Source organism: Salmo trutta, chromosome 15 (assembly GCF_901001165.1).
Source record: "Salmo trutta chromosome 15, fSalTru1.1, whole genome shotgun sequence".
Taxonomy (NCBI): Eukaryota; Metazoa; Chordata; class Actinopteri; order Salmoniformes; family Salmonidae; genus Salmo; species Salmo trutta.
In genome coordinates this window covers 49642581-49660875 of record NC_042971.1, presented here as the reverse complement: position 1 = coordinate 49660875, position 18295 = coordinate 49642581, and the positions used below count along the sequence as shown (strand labels likewise).

At 41.1% G+C, this 18295-nt stretch overlaps 2 protein-coding genes and 3 non-coding genes across 5 annotated transcripts in view; all 5 read right to left on the bottom strand.

Annotated features, from left to right (window-relative positions):
* Nucleotides 1-5660: 5660 nt before the first annotated feature.
* On the bottom strand, nt 5661-8725 carry LOC115149243 (60S ribosomal protein L17). The gene is made up of 7 exons (XM_029691923.1): nt 8686-8725; nt 8177-8226; nt 7822-7862; nt 7377-7511; nt 6832-6930; nt 6115-6306; nt 5661-5744 (listed from the first exon to the last, which is right to left on the bottom strand). Exons 2-7 carry the CDS (start codon nt 8214-8216, stop codon nt 5697-5699), a joined length of 555 nt encoding a protein of 184 aa, XP_029547783.1. The 5' UTR covers nt 8217-8226; nt 8686-8725; the 3' UTR covers nt 5661-5696.
* On the bottom strand, nt 5832-5901 carry LOC115149708 (small nucleolar RNA SNORD58). Its single transcript, XR_003866960.1, has one exon. It is a non-coding gene; the product is annotated as a small nucleolar RNA SNORD58 (small nucleolar RNA).
* Nucleotides 7040-7109, bottom strand: LOC115149707 (small nucleolar RNA SNORD58). Its single transcript, XR_003866959.1, has one exon. It is a non-coding gene; the product is annotated as a small nucleolar RNA SNORD58 (small nucleolar RNA).
* On the bottom strand, nt 7948-8017 carry LOC115149709 (small nucleolar RNA SNORD58). The gene has a single exon (XR_003866961.1). It is a non-coding gene; the product is annotated as a small nucleolar RNA SNORD58 (small nucleolar RNA).
* A 5625-nt stretch (nt 8726-14350) lies between the features above and the next one.
* LOC115149241 (malignant fibrous histiocytoma-amplified sequence 1 homolog) overlaps nt 14351-18295 on the bottom strand; it is a 35369-nt gene continuing 31424 nt past the window's right edge. Inside the window, exons 2-3 of the mRNA XM_029691921.1 lie at nt 15123-15462; nt 14351-14947 (exon numbers count right to left, since the gene is read on the bottom strand). Coding sequence (XP_029547781.1) covers nt 15332-15462 — 131 coding nt within the window. The 3' untranslated portion in view covers nt 14351-14947; nt 15123-15331. The remainder of the gene's footprint in view (nt 14948-15122; nt 15463-18295) is intronic.

The following is an 18295-nucleotide window of genomic DNA, read 5'->3' as shown; positions in this document are numbered from 1 at the left end:
GTCGAGATCTGGAGAAGGGTACCAAAACATTTCTTCAGCATTGAAGGTCCCCAAGAACACAGTGGCCTCCACCGTTCTTAAAAGGAAGAAGTTTGGAGCTGGCTGCCTGGCCAAACTGAGCAATCAGGGGAGAAGGGCCTAGGTCAGGGAGCTGACCAAGAACCCAATGGTCACTCTGACAGCGCTCCAGAGTTCCTCTGTAGAGATGGGAGAACCTTCCAGAAGGACGACCATCTCTGCAGCACACCACCAATCAGGCATTTATGGTAGAATGGCCAGACAGCTGTCTTGTTAGACTTTTGACATTATTGATCATAGTCTGCTGCTGGAAAAACATGTGTTATGGCTTTACACAGTTACTTGCCTAACAGAACACAGAGAGTGTTCTTTAATGGAAGCCTATCAAATATAATCCATTTAGAATCAGGAATTCCCCCAGGGTAGCTGTTAAGGCCCCTTGCTTTTTTTCAATTTTTACTAACGACATGCCACGGACTTCGAGTAAAGCCAGAGTTTCTATGTATGCGGATGACTCAACGCTATACACATCAGCTACTACAGTGACTGAAATGACTGCAACACTCAACAAAGAGCTTCAGTTAGTTTGAGAGTGGGTGGCAAGGAATAAGTCAGCCCTAAATATTTCTAAAACTAAAAGCATTGTATTTGGAACAAAACCCTCACTAAATCCTAAACCTCAACTAAATCTTGTAATAAATCAGGTGGAAATTGAGCAAGTTGAGATGACTAAACTGCTTGGAGTAACACTAGATTGTAAACTGTCATGGTCAAAACATATTGATGAAGTAGTAGTTAAGATGGGGAGAGTCTGTCTATAACAAAGCAATGCTCTGCCTTCTTAACAACACTATCTACAAGGCAGGTCCTACAGGCCCTAGTTTTGCCATACATGGACTACTGTTCAGTCGGGTGGTCAGGTGACACAAAAAAGGACTTAGGAAAATTGCAATTGGCTCAGAACAGGGCAGCACGTCTGGCTCTCTGATGTACACAGAGAGCTAAAATTAATAATATGTATGTCAATCTCTCCTGGCTGAAAGTGGAGGAGATTTACTTCATCACTACTTTTATTTATGAGAGGTATTGACATGTTGAATGCACTAAGCTGTCTGTCTAAACTACTGGCACACAGCTCAGACACCCATGCATAGCCCACAAGACATGCCACAAGAGGTCTCTTCACAGTCCCCAAGTCCAGAAGACTATGGGAGGCACTCAGTGCTACAGTCGTGGCCAAAAGTTTTGAGAAGGACACAAATATTAATTTTCACAAAGTCTACTGCCTCATTTTGTATGATGGCAATTTGCATAAACTCCAGAATGTTATGAAGAGTGATCAGATGATTTGCAATTAATTGCAAAGTCCCTCTTTGCCATGCAAATGAACTGAATCCCCAAAAACATTTCCACTGCATTTTAGCCCTGCCACAAAAGGACCAGCTGACATCATGTCAGTGATTCTCTCGTTAACACAGGTGTGAGTGTTGATGAGGACAAGGCTGGAGATCACTCTGTCATGCTGATTAGGTTCGAATAACAGACTGGAAGCTTCCAAAGGAGGGTGGTGCTTGGAATCATTGTTCTTCCTCTGTCAGCCATGGTTACCAGCAAGGAAACATGTGCCGTCATCATTGCTTTGCACAAAAAGGGCTTCACAGGCAAGGATATCGCTGCCAGTAAGATTGCACCTAAATCAACCATTTATCAGATCATCAAGAACTTCAAGGAGAGCGGTTCAATTGTTGTGAAGAAGGCTTCAGGGCACCCAAAAAAGTCCAGCAAGCGCCAGGACCGTCTCCTAAAGTTGATTCAGCTGCGGGATCGGGGCACCACCAGTACAGAGCTTGCTCAGGAATGGCAGAAAGCAGGTGTGAGTGCATCTGCACGCACAGTGAGGCAAAGACTTTTGGAGGATGGCCTGGTGTCAAGAAGGGCAGCAAAGAAGCCTCTTCTCTCCAGGAAAAACATCAGGGACCGACTGATATTCTGCAAAAGGTACGGGGATTGGACTGCTGAGGACTGAGGTAAAGTCATTTTCTCTGATGAATCCCCTTTCCGATTGTTTGGGGCATCCGGAAGAAAGCTTGTTCGGAGAAGACAAGGTGAGCGCTACCATCAGTCCTGTGTCATGCCAACAGTAAAGCATCCTGAGACCATTCATGTGTGGGGTTGCTTCTCAGCCAAGGGAGTGGGCTCATTCACAATTTTGCCTAAGAACACAGCCATGAATAAAGAACGGTACCAACACATCCTCCGAGAGCAACTTCTCCCAACCATCCAGGAACAGTTTGGTGACGAACAATGCCTTTTCCAGCATAATGGAGCACCTTGCCATAAGGCAAAAGTGATAACTAAGTGGCTCGGGGAACAAAACATTGATATTTTGGGTCCATGGCCAGGAAACTCCCCAGACCTTAATCCCATTGAGAACTTGTGGTCAAGCCTCAAGAGGTGGGTGGACAAACAAAAACACACAAATTCTGACAAACTCCAAGCATTGATTATGCAAGAATTGGCTGCCATCAGTCAGGATGTGGCCCAGAAGTTAATTGACAGCATGCCAGGGCGGATTGCAGAGGTCTTGAAAAAGAAGGGTCAACACTGCAAATATTGACTCTTTGCATCAACTTCATGTAATTGTCAATAAAAGCCTTTGACCCTTATGAAATGCTTGTAATTATACTTCAGTGTTCCATAGTAACATCTGACCAAAATATCTAGACAGTGAAGCAGCAAACTTTGTGGAAATTAATATTTGTGTCATTCTCAAAACTTTTGGCCACGACTGTACATAGAGCCATGACTACATGGAACTCTACTCCACATCAACTGACGCAAGCAGTAAAATTAGATTTAAAAAACAGATAATAAAACACCTTATGGAACAGCAGGGATTGTGAAGCAACACAAACATTGGCACAGACACACGCATACACACACACACACACGCATACGATAACATACGCACTATACATACACATGGATTTAGTACTGTAGATATGTGGTAGTGGTGGAGTAGGGGCCTGAGGGCACACTGTGTTGTGAAATCTGTGAATGTATTGTAATGTTTTTAAATTGTATAAACTGCCTTAATTTTGCTGGACCTCAGGAAGAGTGCTATGGCAGCAGCGAATGGGGATCCATAATAAATACAAATACTCAGTAAAAGGCACATGGCAGCCTGAATGCCAAGTGCCACGTCTGGAGGAAACCTGGCGCCATCCCTATGGTGAATCGTGGTGGCAGCATCATGCTGCAGGGATGTTTTTCAGCGGCAGGGACTGGGCGACTAGTCAGGATCGAGGGAAATATGCACGGAGCAAAATACAGAGAGATCCTTGATGAAAACCTGCTCCAGAGTGCTCAGGACCTCAACCTGGGGCGAAGGGTCACCTTTCAACAGGACAACAACCCTAAGCACACATCCAAGACAACGCAGGAGTGGCTTTGGGACAAGTCCCTTAATGTCCTTGAGTGGCCCAGCCAGAGCCCAGACTTGAACCCGATCGAACATCTCTGGAGACCTGAAAATAGCTGTGCAGCGACGCTCCCCATCCAACCTAAAAGAGCTTGAGAGGATTCGCAGAGAAGAATGGGAGAAACTCCCCAAATACAGTTGTGCCAAGCCGGTAGCGTCATACCCAAGACTCGAGGCTGTAATCGCTGCAAAAACCTGTTTTTGCCTTGTCATTATGGGGTATTGTGTGTAGATTGTTCAGGAATAAAAACAAATTATTCAATTTTAGAATAAGGCTGTAAAGTAACAAAAATACTGAATACTGAATCTGAATACTCTCCGTATGCAGTGTATATAGTTTTGTTTCTTTGACATTCAGAGGCTGAGCTACAACCTATAGCTTACGAGACCAAAAATGGATTTTGCTTGAGAAGTAAGCTAATTATGTTTCTATGAATTGATTAAGCGATTCACTTTCTGTAGAATATATGTTTAAACGCACAGCTTTTGAAGTAACACTTGTGACCTTGTCTTGTTGGGTTAAGCAACGGAAGAAGAGTAGCCAGCAGTTAAAGCTTGAATTTTTCTGCGTCCATAGTCCAACTCTAATTCTTACAGGACGAAGTGTCTACAACTACATATCTAAGGCTGGTGATCTGTCCAATAAGTGAGGGTAAACCGTAAGCATATTCTCTGCCTTCCACTTGATTTAATTATTATTTGGAATATATCTGGGTAACTTTTCTCAAGCATTCAAGGAGGGTTTAAGTGAATATATATTTTTCTTAAGGGACGGCCATACATTTATTTCAGAGTTCCGATTTTCTCCATGGAGGTAACCCTTATTAATAACGTTTACTCCCTAACCTGCCACTGATTCAGACATAGGGCTCCAGGTGAGTCTGGCAAATTATTTTTATTTAATCAGGCAAGTCAGTTAAGAACATATTCTTATTTACAATGACGGCCTACCCCAGCCAAACCCTAATGACACTGGGCCAATTGTGTGCCGCCCTATGGGACTCCCAATCACGGCTGGTTGTGATACAGCCTGGAATCGAACCAGGGTCTGTAGTGACACCTCTAGCACTGAGATGCAGTGCCGTAGGCTCCCGAGCGGAGCAGCGGTCTATGAGTGACAAACTACCAACCGGGGGAGGAAACGGTATGCTACTCCACTTGCACGTTGCGCAGCATAAGGGTTTGTACTGAACTATACGTTCCGCTAAAACATTCAAACATTCTTGAACAGGTGTATATTCATTCAGCCGGACGAAACAGGGAGACATGAATTTGTCCAATAATTTGCAAAACAGAAAGTTTGGACTAATAATAAGCCTACACCCCAGACACGTATGCTTGCAGCGTTCTCCAACCAACAACCCCTCCCTGTTTTTCAACGTGTTGTTCAGAACAGCACCGTTTACATTTAATTCAACTTTGCAATGTCTTTTCATACTCAAAGCAGACCAGACCTGTTCTCAGATTTGAGTAGGCTACACCTGCCCTCTGTTGGCAGTCTTGACTAACCAGTTTGTAACTAGCATTCGATTGAAAACTAATTGTAGACAAATTGCTTTCATGATTTAGGCCCCATTCAAACAGGCAGATTTTACTGAGGTAACGTGACCCTTCCAAGTGACTATTCCAATAGTACTAAAATGTTGCCATGGTTAATCCTAGAGGCCTACATACTGTGTAGGGCTGAAATCTGAACTTTGGCACCACCAAGTGGAGGCAAGTGTAGACATTTCAAGTCAAATGCATAATTTGCTCCTTCGTGCACAGCCCTGGTCTAAAAGGCTTGAGGGGGTTCCTGAAATCCTCAGACACGTGTCTATCATGGACTCCGTCACTGCCATCTTTACATATCCATCTGCCCCTCTTATGAATAAGACTGCATTAGTCACAAATGCTTGATTTCACCATGTACATGCATGCTGAGGTTGTAATAGAATTTTACAATGGCTTCATCTCTTATAAGGCTGCATATTTTCAGTTCTGCGTGTGACATTTCAGCAAGTAACAAACTGCATCTGAACAGCATTGCCGCTAAGCTACACGACTGTCCATTTATTATGTGGGTTGGTTTGAAACCATTTGCCTCGATATTGCATTTAAACATTTTACATGAGTAGTAGGGAATTTCCAAATACACTCATGAAGTAATGAAGCGTGAGACTTTGTTTTGGTAAGAATGGTTCCATTTTATTTACATTTACTCCCGTGCCATGAGTTTCTGCTTCTTCAGCTTCTTCTGAGAAACCTGCAAGACAAAGAATGTCAGACCAACATATACACCATACCAATTCTAATACCCACATACAAACAGAATGACAAATGTAAATGCGGGGTTGCTCAGTCTCGTTCACATTTCTTTTCATGGGTAATCCAAAGGTGTCCTAAGAAAGTCATCATTGCAACCATCTCATACAGGAATGTATAAAAACCATAATGGTAAGGTCTGATTAGACTTCATGATTTATGATGCCAGAAGGACAGTAAACCATTTTGTTCCTATCTGCAGAACTGTTGTTCCTTCTAATGACGCTGCTTTTACATGAGAAATGTGGAAGAGTAAATATTATGAGAAAGATACTAAGCAGATTGTGCAAAAGGCTTTGGCGCATGTGCACCTTTTTCTTAGTGGCGACCTCCTCCTCTGGTTTGGGAACAATCTGCTCCTTCTCTGTGAGGATCATCTCAATGTGGCATGGAGAGCTCATGTAGGGGTTGATGCGACCGTGGGCACGGTATGTGCGCCTGCGCATCTTGGGGGCCTTGTTCACTTGGATGTGCTCAATCACCAGGGAGTCTACATCCAGACCCTGTCAGAATAGAGCAAAGACAAACCGGTCAACAAGTAAATCATACACTTAGTTGTCAGATATATATATACACACACAGTACTTAATACATACCAAGTTAGATTGGTCATACAAGAATCAGGACGACTCTATTCCAAGATCATTTTCATGGTTAACGGTCATTGCAATCATGAAAATGTGTGCATTACACAGCCTGAACACAAATAAAAGAACAAATCCCAAACATGCAGACTTTGCTACAAGCTTGATAGCATCATACTTTCACCCATCTCTCCACTAGGGCTAGGAATTGCCAGGGACTTCACAATACGATATTATCACTATACTTTAGGTGCCGATGCAACATGTATTGCGATTCTATATGTATTAAGATTCAATACTGATTTTATTGAGATTCCATGGTCCAAACACATTGCTCACCATGTCTACAGCAGAGGGACAAGAAAAAGCCACAAAAAAAAGTACTGCTCTCCACTACAGGCATGGCACAATAAATCTCAGGCCAAGCAAATAACTCAACTTTACCTTAAGCTCAGCGTTGCTCTCAGCATTCTTCAGCATGTGGAGAAGGAACTCCGCGCTCTTCTTGGGCCAGCGTCCCTGTGTCCAGTCAAACTGCTTGGCCTGCAGAGGAAAGGTCATCAGTTGTGCATAACAGACTGGGCCAGAATAAGTGACCCCATTTCTGGTCCCCATTGGGACAGATTAATGTAGACATAAGTGCAAATGTGTGGTTGCTCAGCCTCATTCATGTTTCTTTTCATGGGTAATCCAAAGGTGTCCTAAGAAAGTCATCACTGCAACCATTTCATTCAGGCACGCATTAAAAAAACATGACTACGTGCAAGGTCTGACACCTTTTCACAATTTCTGATACCAGAAATATTGTAAGGCATTTTGTACCAGTCTCCAAAGCACGTAAAAAAAAAAGAAAAAAAAAAGTGCAACTTAAAATCCCACTACTTTTAAATGGGAAATATAGGAAAGTGTTAGCATTCTCATAAAGATACCAAGCAGTCTCCCCTAAAGCCATTTCAATAGAGGCTAGGTCAACTATAACTGAAGCTCACCTGGGCACACCTGCCAACACCCCCATTGTAGCGGCGGAAGGGAACACACTGATGCTTGACGGTAACATCCTTCAGGTACTTGGTGGCCTTGCGGATGTGCATGCCTTTGATGGCCTGAGCTGTCTCACGGGTGTTCTGATGGGAAAAACAAACAAAAAAAACATCAACATACTGTAGTAACTACATATAAATAACATGTCATAAAGTTTGGCCCAATAGGCATGGATTCAAAATTGCTCCGTTATTTGTTAGATATTGTCACATTTGATTCCAAAGGTCTCCAATGTTGTCATCATAACAAAGCACCACACCTTTAAGTCTATACTCATTTATGTCTACCAATAAATACCAATTACCACCAAATGCAACTCCCACATTGATATAACTACAGTAGACAACAAGACTGAAATCAACTTCGTGTCACTCAGAAAAGACAATGCCTTACCTTGAAGTGAACCCGGAGATTAGAGCCCCTCGACTTGCATGCTGTGGGGGGGGAAATCCAGCAATAATCAGTGCGGTCACAAAAAAAAGTATGGTGATTAAACAATGATACGTTTACGAACATGCGGTTGCTCAGCCTCGTTCATATTTATTTTCATGGGTAATCCAAAGGTGTCCTAAGAAAGTCATCATTACAACCACTGCATATAGTTACGTATGACTTAATATCATGGGTAATTGCAAGGTCCGTTAAGACTTAACCATGCATGCTGCCAGAAGGATAGTACCTAGCTAGCATTAGCGAGCTAGCCAATGAATGAAGCCAGGGTGACAATCACCACCCGGTAGATACTCACACTTAGTCGGGTTCTCGGGGTCGAGCGAATAGCGGACCATTTTCAGAGATCTGCAAACGATAAAAGGTTTGTTAGTTTGTAACAGACCGGTACCCTAATCGGCGAACGTGTCAGTGGGTTGTTTGAGAAAATAAATCCGACATACGGGAGGATGCGCTACGTGTTAGTTAGCTAACGTCAGCATAACTAGAACGTTTCTGCTTTAGTTCCAACAAATACGAATAAATCATAACTACATCAATACGACAATGCATTTTTATAAAGATTCTGTCGTAGGACGTTTTCTTGTTGGTAGCAAAGGTAAAAATGGCTGGAAACCGGCGTGCTACATCGGGCCAAGAAAATCACCAATATTACAATATTTTCTTGAAAAGATACAATCATGAACGCCGACGTTTCTTGGTAGTAGTTGGAATACATGTAAATTAAACATTTAAAGAGTCGGGATGCCGTAGATATTGAAGAGATTAGATGGATTTTCGGACCCATTTGTATGTCTGTTCACTTACTTTCTCAGGCCGCGGAAGGGAAGAGGTAGAAAAGAGCATTCTGGGAGTAGAAGTCGTGAATGTCGTCTCGCGAGATTTTATGAAATTTCAACTGTTCTTTGGTGTAATTTCTGACAAGCATTTATTCCAATGGAAAGAAGAATATTGATGACACACAATTCTCTAACTACCTTCATATGTATCATATAACATCATACATCCTTATGTGCTTGTACTGTTATTTTGTACTGTTATATGTGTTCTCCCTATAGAAGAGGCATATTGATATTTATACTTGGGATATCGCTTTTCAATAGGAAAAGTAAAAAAATCACTGGAGGACTTCTTTAACCCAAATATCTGTATCAAGTTTTAACAAATTATACTGTAAATATATAAACAGTACCAGTCAAAAGTTTGGACACACCTACTCATTCCAGGCTTTTTTTTATTTCTACATCCCTTTTCAATAGGAAAAGTAAAAAAATCACTGGAGGACTTCTTTAACCCAAATATCTGTATCAAGTTTTAACAAATTATACTGTAAATATATAAACAGTACCAGTCAAAAGTTTGGCCACACCTACTCATTCCAGGCTTTTTTTTATTTCTACTATTTTCTACATTGTAGAATAATAGTGAAGACATCAAAACTATGAAATAACATATATAGAATCATGTAGTAACCAAAAAAGTGTTAAACAAATCAAAATATATTTTATATTTAAGATTCTTTAAAGTAGCCACCCTTTGCCTTGATGACAGCCTTGCACACTCTTGGCATTCTTTCAACCAGCTTCATGAGGTAGTCACCTAGAATGGATTTCAATTAACAGGTGTGCCTTGTTAAAAGTTCATTTCTGGAATTTCTTTCCTTCTTGATGCGTTTGAGCCAATCAGTTGTGTTGTGACAAGGTAGGGGTGGTATACAGAAGATAGCCCTATTTGGTAAAAGACCAAGTCCATATTATGGCAAGAACAGCTCAAATAAGCAAAGAGAAATGACAGTCCATCATTACTTTAGGACATGAAGGTCAGTCAATCCAGAACATTTCAATAACTTTGAAAGTTTCTTCAAGTGCAGTCGCAAAAACCATCAAGCGCTATGATGAAACTGGCTCTCATGAGGACCGCCACAGCAAAGGAAGACTCAGAGTCATTAGTTACCAGAAATTGTAGCCCAAATAAATGCTTCACAGAGTTCAAGTAACATACACATCTCAACATCAACTGTTCAGAGGAGACTGCATGAATCAGGCCTTCATGGTCAAATTGCTGCAAAGAAACCCCACCAAAGGACACCGATAAGAAGAAGAGACTTGCTTGGGCCGAGAAACACGAGCAATGGACATTAGACCAGTGGAAATCTGTCCTTTGGTCTGATTAGTCCAAATGTGAGATTTTTGGTTCCAACTGCTGTGTCTTTGCGAGATGCAGAGTTTGTGAACGGATGATCTCCGGCTGTGTGGTTCCCACCGTGAAGCATGGAGGAGGAGGTATGGGGGTGCTTTGCTGGTGACACCGTTTGTAATTTATTTAGAATTCAAGGCACTCTTAACCAGCATGGCTACCACAACATTCTGCAGTGATACGCCATCCCATCTGGTTTGCGCTTAGTGGGACTATCATTTGTTTTCAACAGGACAATGACCCAACACACCTCCAGGCTGTGTAAGGGCTATATGACCAAGAAGGAGAGTGATGGAGTACTAAATCAGATGACCTGGCCTCCACAATCACCCAACCTCAACCCAACTGAGATGGTTTGGGATGAGTTGGACCGCAGAGTGAAGGAAAAGCAGCCAACAAGTGCTCAGCATATGTGGGAACTCCTTCAAGACTGTTGGAAAGCATTCCATGTGAAGCAAGTGTGCAAAGCTGTCATCAAGGCAAAGGGTGGCTACTTTGAATAATCTCAAATATAAATATATTTTGATTTGTTTAACACTGTTTTGGTTACTACTGTCACACCCTGATCTGTCTCACCTGTCCTTGTGCTTGTCTCCACCCCCCTCCAGGTGTCCCCCATCTTCCCCATTATCCCCTGTGTATTTATACCTGTGTTTTCTGTCTGTCTGTGCCAGTTTGTCTTGTTTGCCAAGTCAACCAGCGGTTTTCTCCTAGCTCCTGTTCTTCCCAGTCTGTTTTTCTCGTCTTCCTGGTTCTGACCCTTGCCTGTCCTGACTCTGTGCCCGCCTGCCTGCCTGACCATTCTCTGACCACCAGGTCAGAGTCTAAAATGGTACAGGGCAGCAGGCAGACTCGAGGTCAGGGTCAGGCAGAATGGTCTAAAATAAATATCAGAGCTCAAACCATCTGCCTCCCGTGTCTGCATCTGGGTCTCTCCTTGTGTCGTTATAACTACATGATTCCATATGTGTTATTTCATAGTTTGATGTCTTCACTATTGTTCTGCAATGCTTAAAATAGTAAAAATAAAGAAACCCTTGAATGAGTAGGTGTGTACAAACTTTTGACTGGTACTGTATATATTTCTTTTTATGTCACGTGCACAAGTACAGTGAAATGCCTTTCTTGCAAGCTCCAAACCCAACAATCAATATCCATGAAGCACTAAAACTAATATACGGTAGAACAAAAACAAACAAGAAATTGAAATCAGAAGAACATGAGAAAGTAAGGTCAGTTCAAATACCATATTTACAATGTGCAGGGCTACTGGAGGGATAGAAGTAGAGGGGCGGCAGGGTACCCTAGTGGTTAGAGCGTTGGGATAGTAACCGAAAGGTTGCAAGTTCAAATCCCCGAGCTGACAAGTTACAAATCTGTTGTTCTGCCCCTGAACAAGGCAGTTAACCCACTGTTCTTAGGCCGTCATTGAAAATAAGAATTTGTTCTTAACTGACTTGCCTAGTTAGAAAAAAGTATAGTAAGGTTATGTTATTGGTTGTGATCCTCAATGTCAAGATATATATAAATCATCGAGCAGTATCAAAATATTATTCCCTTAAAGGTCATAGAGCCATCATATCTACTTTTTCCACATTTTGTTGTGAATGTATAATTGATTAAATTTAGATTTGGTGTCACTGGCCTGCACACAATATCCCAATGTAAAAGTGTTTTTAGAAATGTTTACAAATGAATTAAAAATTAAAAGCTGAAATGTCTCGAGTCAAGCCTAAATAAGTTCAGGAGTAAAACTTTGCTTAACAAGTCACAATAGGTTGCAATAGGTTGCAATAATAGTGGTTAATATTACTTTTGAATGACTACCTCATCTCTGTATCCCACACATACAATTATCTGTAAGGTTCCTCAGTCAAGCAATGAATTTCAAACACAGATTCAACCACAAAGACCAGGGTGATTGTTCAATGCCTCGCAAAGAAGGGCATGAAAAAAACACAACAACAAAACATACATTGAATATCCCTTTGAGCATGGTGAAGTTATTAATTAGACTTTGGATGGTGTGTCAATACGCCCAGTCACTACAAAGATACAAGTGTCCTTAACTCAGTTGCCGGAGAGGAAGGAAACCACGCATGGATTTCACCATGAGGCCAATGGTGACTTTTAAATTGTTACAGAGTTTAATGGCTGTGATAGGAGAAAACTGAGGATGAGTGTATATCCTGATGCCTTGTCACTTTACCCCTGCCTACATGTACATATCTACCTCAATTACCACATATCCCTGCACATTGATATGGTATTGGTACTACTTGTATATACTGTAGCTTCATTCTTGTGTTTTGTTTCTCATGCATTTTTTAAATTCTTCTTATTTAACTCTGCATCGTTGGGAAAGAGCTTGTAAGTAAGCATTTCACTGTAAGGTCTACACCTGTTTTATTGGCACATGTGACAAATACAAAGTGATTTGATTTAATGTGTAGTTGGCAGAACCAGAGTAAGAACTTCCATTAAAATACAGAGGGTAGAGAAACTAGCCTCTCGACTCTCATCAATAAGTAAAATGTGTGATATTCTGTTTCAGAAATGTTATTGGTTGTGATCCTCAATGTCAAGATATATAAATCATCGAGCAGTATCAAAATATTATTCCCATAAAGGTCATAGAGCCATTATATCTACAGTAGTAGCACAGATAGAACAATGAGACAGATGTATAAATGTGAAGCATCAGCTTGGCGTTACCACGGAGGAAGCCCAGTGGCTGGCAGTAGGAAAAGATGGAACGAGATGGATTTTGGCCGAAATTCTGCTAATTTTCTCATCGATTAAACATTTGATCTCAATACAGGTTTCTGTTTCCAAAACTAGAATCTCTGACAAAAGTTTCCAAAAATCTTGTTGTTTAGGAGGGAAAAGGGTAATTGCATTATTGCACACGCGCAATTCAAAGTATGCCTTCCCTAACAGACATATGCAAATGTATGCTAGAACGCGCCAATAGGATCTCGCTAGCTCGTGCTTGGCTCTGCCCACCTCCTTGCTTGTTCTTCCTACTATAACTAATTTGTTCGCATTTAAAACGACAGGCTGTGGTCTATCTTGGTTTAGTTATAAAAATCTTTGGTAGTAGTGTGTAAAAAAAAGTAGAAATGAAAAAGACACAACAATATGGTAATATTAAAACCAGTAGTTGGCATACTTGTATTTTGTGCTTTAAATGTTGTGTTGGGAGATGGTTTGACCAGCTACATATACAATTGTATGTACACTCTCACATTGGCCAAGAGAGCCATGCACAACATTGCACTGTAAATAATGTTGAGAGAGGGTGGTGACAACTTGTGTCGACATACAAAAAGAAAGATATTACACACAAAAGGTGTATTAACTTGTTTCTTCCATGTTTTAAACATATTGCAGTATCTCCCCATAGCAGTGAAAAAACATCTTGAAATAAATTCCTCTTCCAACATGACCACAAATAGTCTTATGAAGACTTAAAACTCAACACCTACAGAGGTCTTCTTTTTCCGTTTCCTTTAGAGAACATTATTATATTTTATTTACATACAATGATAATTTTTGAACAAGTCTAATGAGAAACCGAGTACCTTTCTTACTGAAGTTGAAATGGCATATCACATATACATCACACCATGGTTTGGTCAGGATATGTTAAAATGAAACATATTTTCAAATCCAGCTGAACTGGAATTTCCTTGGCATAAAGGCAGTCCACTGATCTTACATAAAACACTCAACAAAAATATAAAACACAACATGTAAAGTGTTGGTCCCATGTTTCATGAGCTGAAATAAAAGATTCCAGAAATGTTCCATTCACACAAAAAGCTTATGTCTCTCACATTTTGTGCATAAATTTGTTTACATCCCTGTTAGTGAGCATTTCTCCTTTGCCAAGATAATCCATCCACCTGACAGCTGTGGCATATCAATAAGCTGATTAAACAGCATGATCATTACGCATGTGCACCATGTGCTGGGGACAATAAAAGGCCACTCTGAAATGTGCAGTTTTGTCACAAACACAATGCCACAGATGTCTCAAGTTGAGGGAGAATGCAATTTGCATGCTGACTGCGGGAATGTTCACCAGATACTGACTGGTTTGATGATCCATGCCCTTCATTTTTTTTTTTAAGTTGTCTGTGATGCATATTTGTATTCCCAGTAATGTGAAATCCATAGATTAGAGCCCAATTCATTTATTTCAATTGACTGATTTCCTTACATGAACTGTAACTCAGTAAAATATTTGAAATTGGTGCATGTTGCGTTTATATTTTTGTTCAGTATGTCTGTCATAATATGTAAAACTCAGCATTTACTTCATATGATACATCTGTCCATTCGCAAAGGCTAAAGCAAAGAATAAGGTCTGTACATGGGTAATGTGTGTTCAGGAGTATGTGGTTCATGTATTTGGCTATACAAGACAGTATTTGGTTTAGAAACAGCATGATACCGTAGGAGGTTCAGTCAGTTCTCTTTCCTACGTTCATCAATCACAACCTTGACATGTGGACAGGATAAGCAGCATTACGGGAAGTTAGAATGGGTAGCAGTCCAGCCAAGAGGTTTCCAACATTTCATGACACCACTAAGTAGTAAAGAGAGAAACCAGTCCAAGTCTTTGCCCACTCATCTCTCTTGTTGTGGAATTGATAGCATGGATAGGTTGATTTCCTGTGTTTCGTCTTGGGTAGGTTGTAGGCAGAGGTTTGTTAGAGTTTTGGAGGGCAGTAGAGAGTAGGACAGTTGGAAAAGGCAATGCTTGTTGATGGCTTGCATGGGTCTTAAACCCAGGTTTTCTTTCAGCCAAAGTCCTTTAATACCGTCTTTGTCACCATGGTGAGGCATGTAGAAACAGCTGGATAACCTAAAAAAATGAAGGAGAAAAAAAGGACAATATTAGACACTCTTACTTATAATTCAATACTTTGTCAATTACATTTCAACAGTAAATAGAAGGCTCTAAGCATCCAACCCTCTAGTTACCAACCTATGACCCTTTCGAGAAGGCCAATCCTGCATTAATATTTCAGGATACTTACAGTTATCTGCTCTGCTCCATCCAGCTGACGGTGCATATCTCTGTGACCTTGCATGGCTATGTGTCCAGTCAGGCTGCTGCCTGGGTAGGTTGAGGAGATTCAGAGGGAGAGCTGGGGTGTGGTGTTCAGACTCAGGAGTTGGCTAGAGAGGTAGGCAGCGTGAGGGTACAGTCAGACAGGACAGGACAGTAGAGGCTAGGCAGAAGGGCTCATTTGAGACAGGGGCTGACCACGGTGGGCGTAGGGGGGTAAACCAGTGCCACGTTGACCCGCTCCGAACCGTTCTTTGGGCAGATGATCTCAGTCAGCCCCTCGGGGCGTGGCTGGCTTAGCAGCTCACCTGAGAGAGCAAGAAGAGGGTGAGTTAGTTTATACAGTTGAAGTCGGAAGTTTACATACACCTTAGCCAAATATATTTAAACTCAGTTTCACAATTCCTGACATTTAATCCTAGTAAAAATTCCATCTTAGGTCAGTTAGTATTACCACTTTATTTTAAGAATGTGAAATGTCAGAATAATAGTAGAGAAAACGAATTCAGCTTTTATTTCTTTCATCACATTCTCAGTGGGTCAGAAGTTTACATATACTAATTGAGTGTTTGGTAGCATTGTCTTTAAATTGTTTAACTTGGGTGAAACGTGTCGGGTAGCCTTCCACAAGCGTCCCACAATAAGTTGGGTGAATTTTGGCTCATTCCTCCTGACAGAGCTGGTGTAACTGAGTCAGGTTTGTATGCCTCCTTGCTCGCACACACTTTTTCAGTTCTGCCCACAAATTTTCTATGGGATTGAGGTCAGGGCTTTGTGATGGCCACTCCAATACCTTGACTTTGTTGTCCTTAAGCCATTTTGACCCCAACTTTGGAAGTATGCTTGGGGTCATTGTCCATTTGGAAGACCCATTTGCAACCAAGCTTTAACTTCCTGACTGATGTCTTGAGATGTTGCTTCAATATATTCACATAATTTTCCTCCTCATGATGCCATCTATTTTGTGAAGTGCACCAGTCCCTCCTGCAGCAAAGCACCCCCACAACATGATGCCGACACCCCCATGCGTCACGGTTGGGATGGTGTTCTTCGGCTTGCAAGCTTCCCCCTTTTTCCTCCAAACATAATGATGGTCATTAAGGCCAAACAGCTCTATTTTTGTTTCATCAGACCAGAGGACATTTCACAAAAAAGTATGATCTTTGTCCCCATGTGCAGTTGCAAACCGTAGTCTGGCTTTTTTATGGTGGTTTTGGAGCAATGGCTTCTTCCTTGCTGAGCGGCCTTTCAGGTTACGTCGATATAGGACTTGTTTTACTGTGGATATAGATACTTTGGTACCCGTTTCCTCCAGCATCTTCACAAGGTCCTTTGCTGTTGTTCTGGGATTGATTTGCACTTTTCACACCAAAGTACGTTCATCTCTAGGAGACAGAACGCGTCTCCTTCCTGAGCGGTATGACGGCTGCGCGGTCCCATGGTGTTTATACTTGCATACTATTGTTTGTACAGATGAACATGGTACTTTCAGGTGTTTGGAAACTGCTCTAAAGGATGAACCAGACTTGTGAAGGTCTACAATTTTTTTTTTCTGAGGTCTTGGCTGATTTCTTTTGATTTTCCCATGATGTCAAGCAAAAAGGCACTGAGTTTGAAGGTAGGCCTTGAAATACATCCACAGGTACACCTCCAATTGACTCAAATTATGTCAATTAGCCTATCAGAAGCTTCTAAAGCCATGACATCATTTGCTGGAATTTTCCAAGCTGTTTAAAGGCACAGTCAACTTAGTGTATGTAAACTTCTGACCCACTGGAATTGTGACACAGTGAATTATAAGTGAAATAATCTGTCTGTAAACATTGTTGGAAAAACGACTTGTGCCATGCACAAAGTAGATGTCCTAACCGACTTGCCAAAACTATAGTTTATTAACAAGAAATTTGTGGAGTGGTTGAAAAACAAGTTTTAATGACTCCAACCTAAGTGTATGTAAACTTCTGACCTCAACTGTATATAATACTTAATTATCTAATTGACTGAGAGATTATTTATCCAATGATATCAGGAAATGGTGGATTTTGTACAGGAGCTCAAGTGAATGTTTTGCCAAGATTGAAAGAGATTTGATCTGTAAAACAACAGTTCTTTATTTGTTCCCTAGATGGCGATTTGACTTCATTACCACTGATTTCCAGAGCCCACTACAGAGCAAAATGAGCACAGTAACCACATGTTCAATTCCTAGAGACCACTGGAGTGGAGGACTCCATCATCAGGCTTAATAACTGCAGATCAACTCATATTGAAAGGGTTTGTCCTCATCAGCAAAATCACAAGTGACTGGCAGGTTGTTGGTGAATGTGTGTGTAAGTGAGACAAAAAGCCTGTATGTGTGTGTTTGACTGTGAACGTGCATGTGTGTGTTAATTATACAATTTCCTGTATTCAAGACCGTTTCCTGACTACCAGCACAGAACAGGCAGACACTTCAGCAGTAGAGTGACTTCAGAAAGTATTCACACCCCTTTATTTTTTCCAAATGTTGTTGTGTTACAGCCTGAATTTTGTATTTATTAAATCAAGATTGTGTCACTGATCTACACACAATACCCCATAATATCAACGTGTAATTTTGTTTGTAAAACATTTGACAAATTAATAAAAAATGAAAAACCTGAAATGTCTTGAGTCAATTAGTATTCAATCCTTTTGTTATTGCACAACTAAATAAGTTCAGGGGTAAAAATTTGCTTAACAAATCACATAAGTTGCATGGACTCATTCTGTGTTCAATAATAGAGGTTAACATGATCTGCTTAGTACACTTTGTTCACTGGTTCACTAGACAATATGGCAACCCTGAAAGACCTCTTCCCTCCATTTCAGAACAATAGCAGTACCAGAGCAGGTGCAGCATGACTGAACAGAATCAGGAAAACAGCAAAAAGCTAAAACAAACATCCCAATTCCTTCATCCTCTGCTGCATCCTTAATGGAAGGAAACTAGTTCTAAAAGTAGTCCTGAGTGGCACAGCCATGGTTCCTCCAAATGCTGTCAGCCAGTCCACAACTAACAGGGTATGGGATGTTGTGCAGTAGTTTGTTTGTGATGCTGGGTATTGGTCTGATTGAGGTAGGCAGAAACAATGGGTTGTTACATCATTCGTCACTCAATAA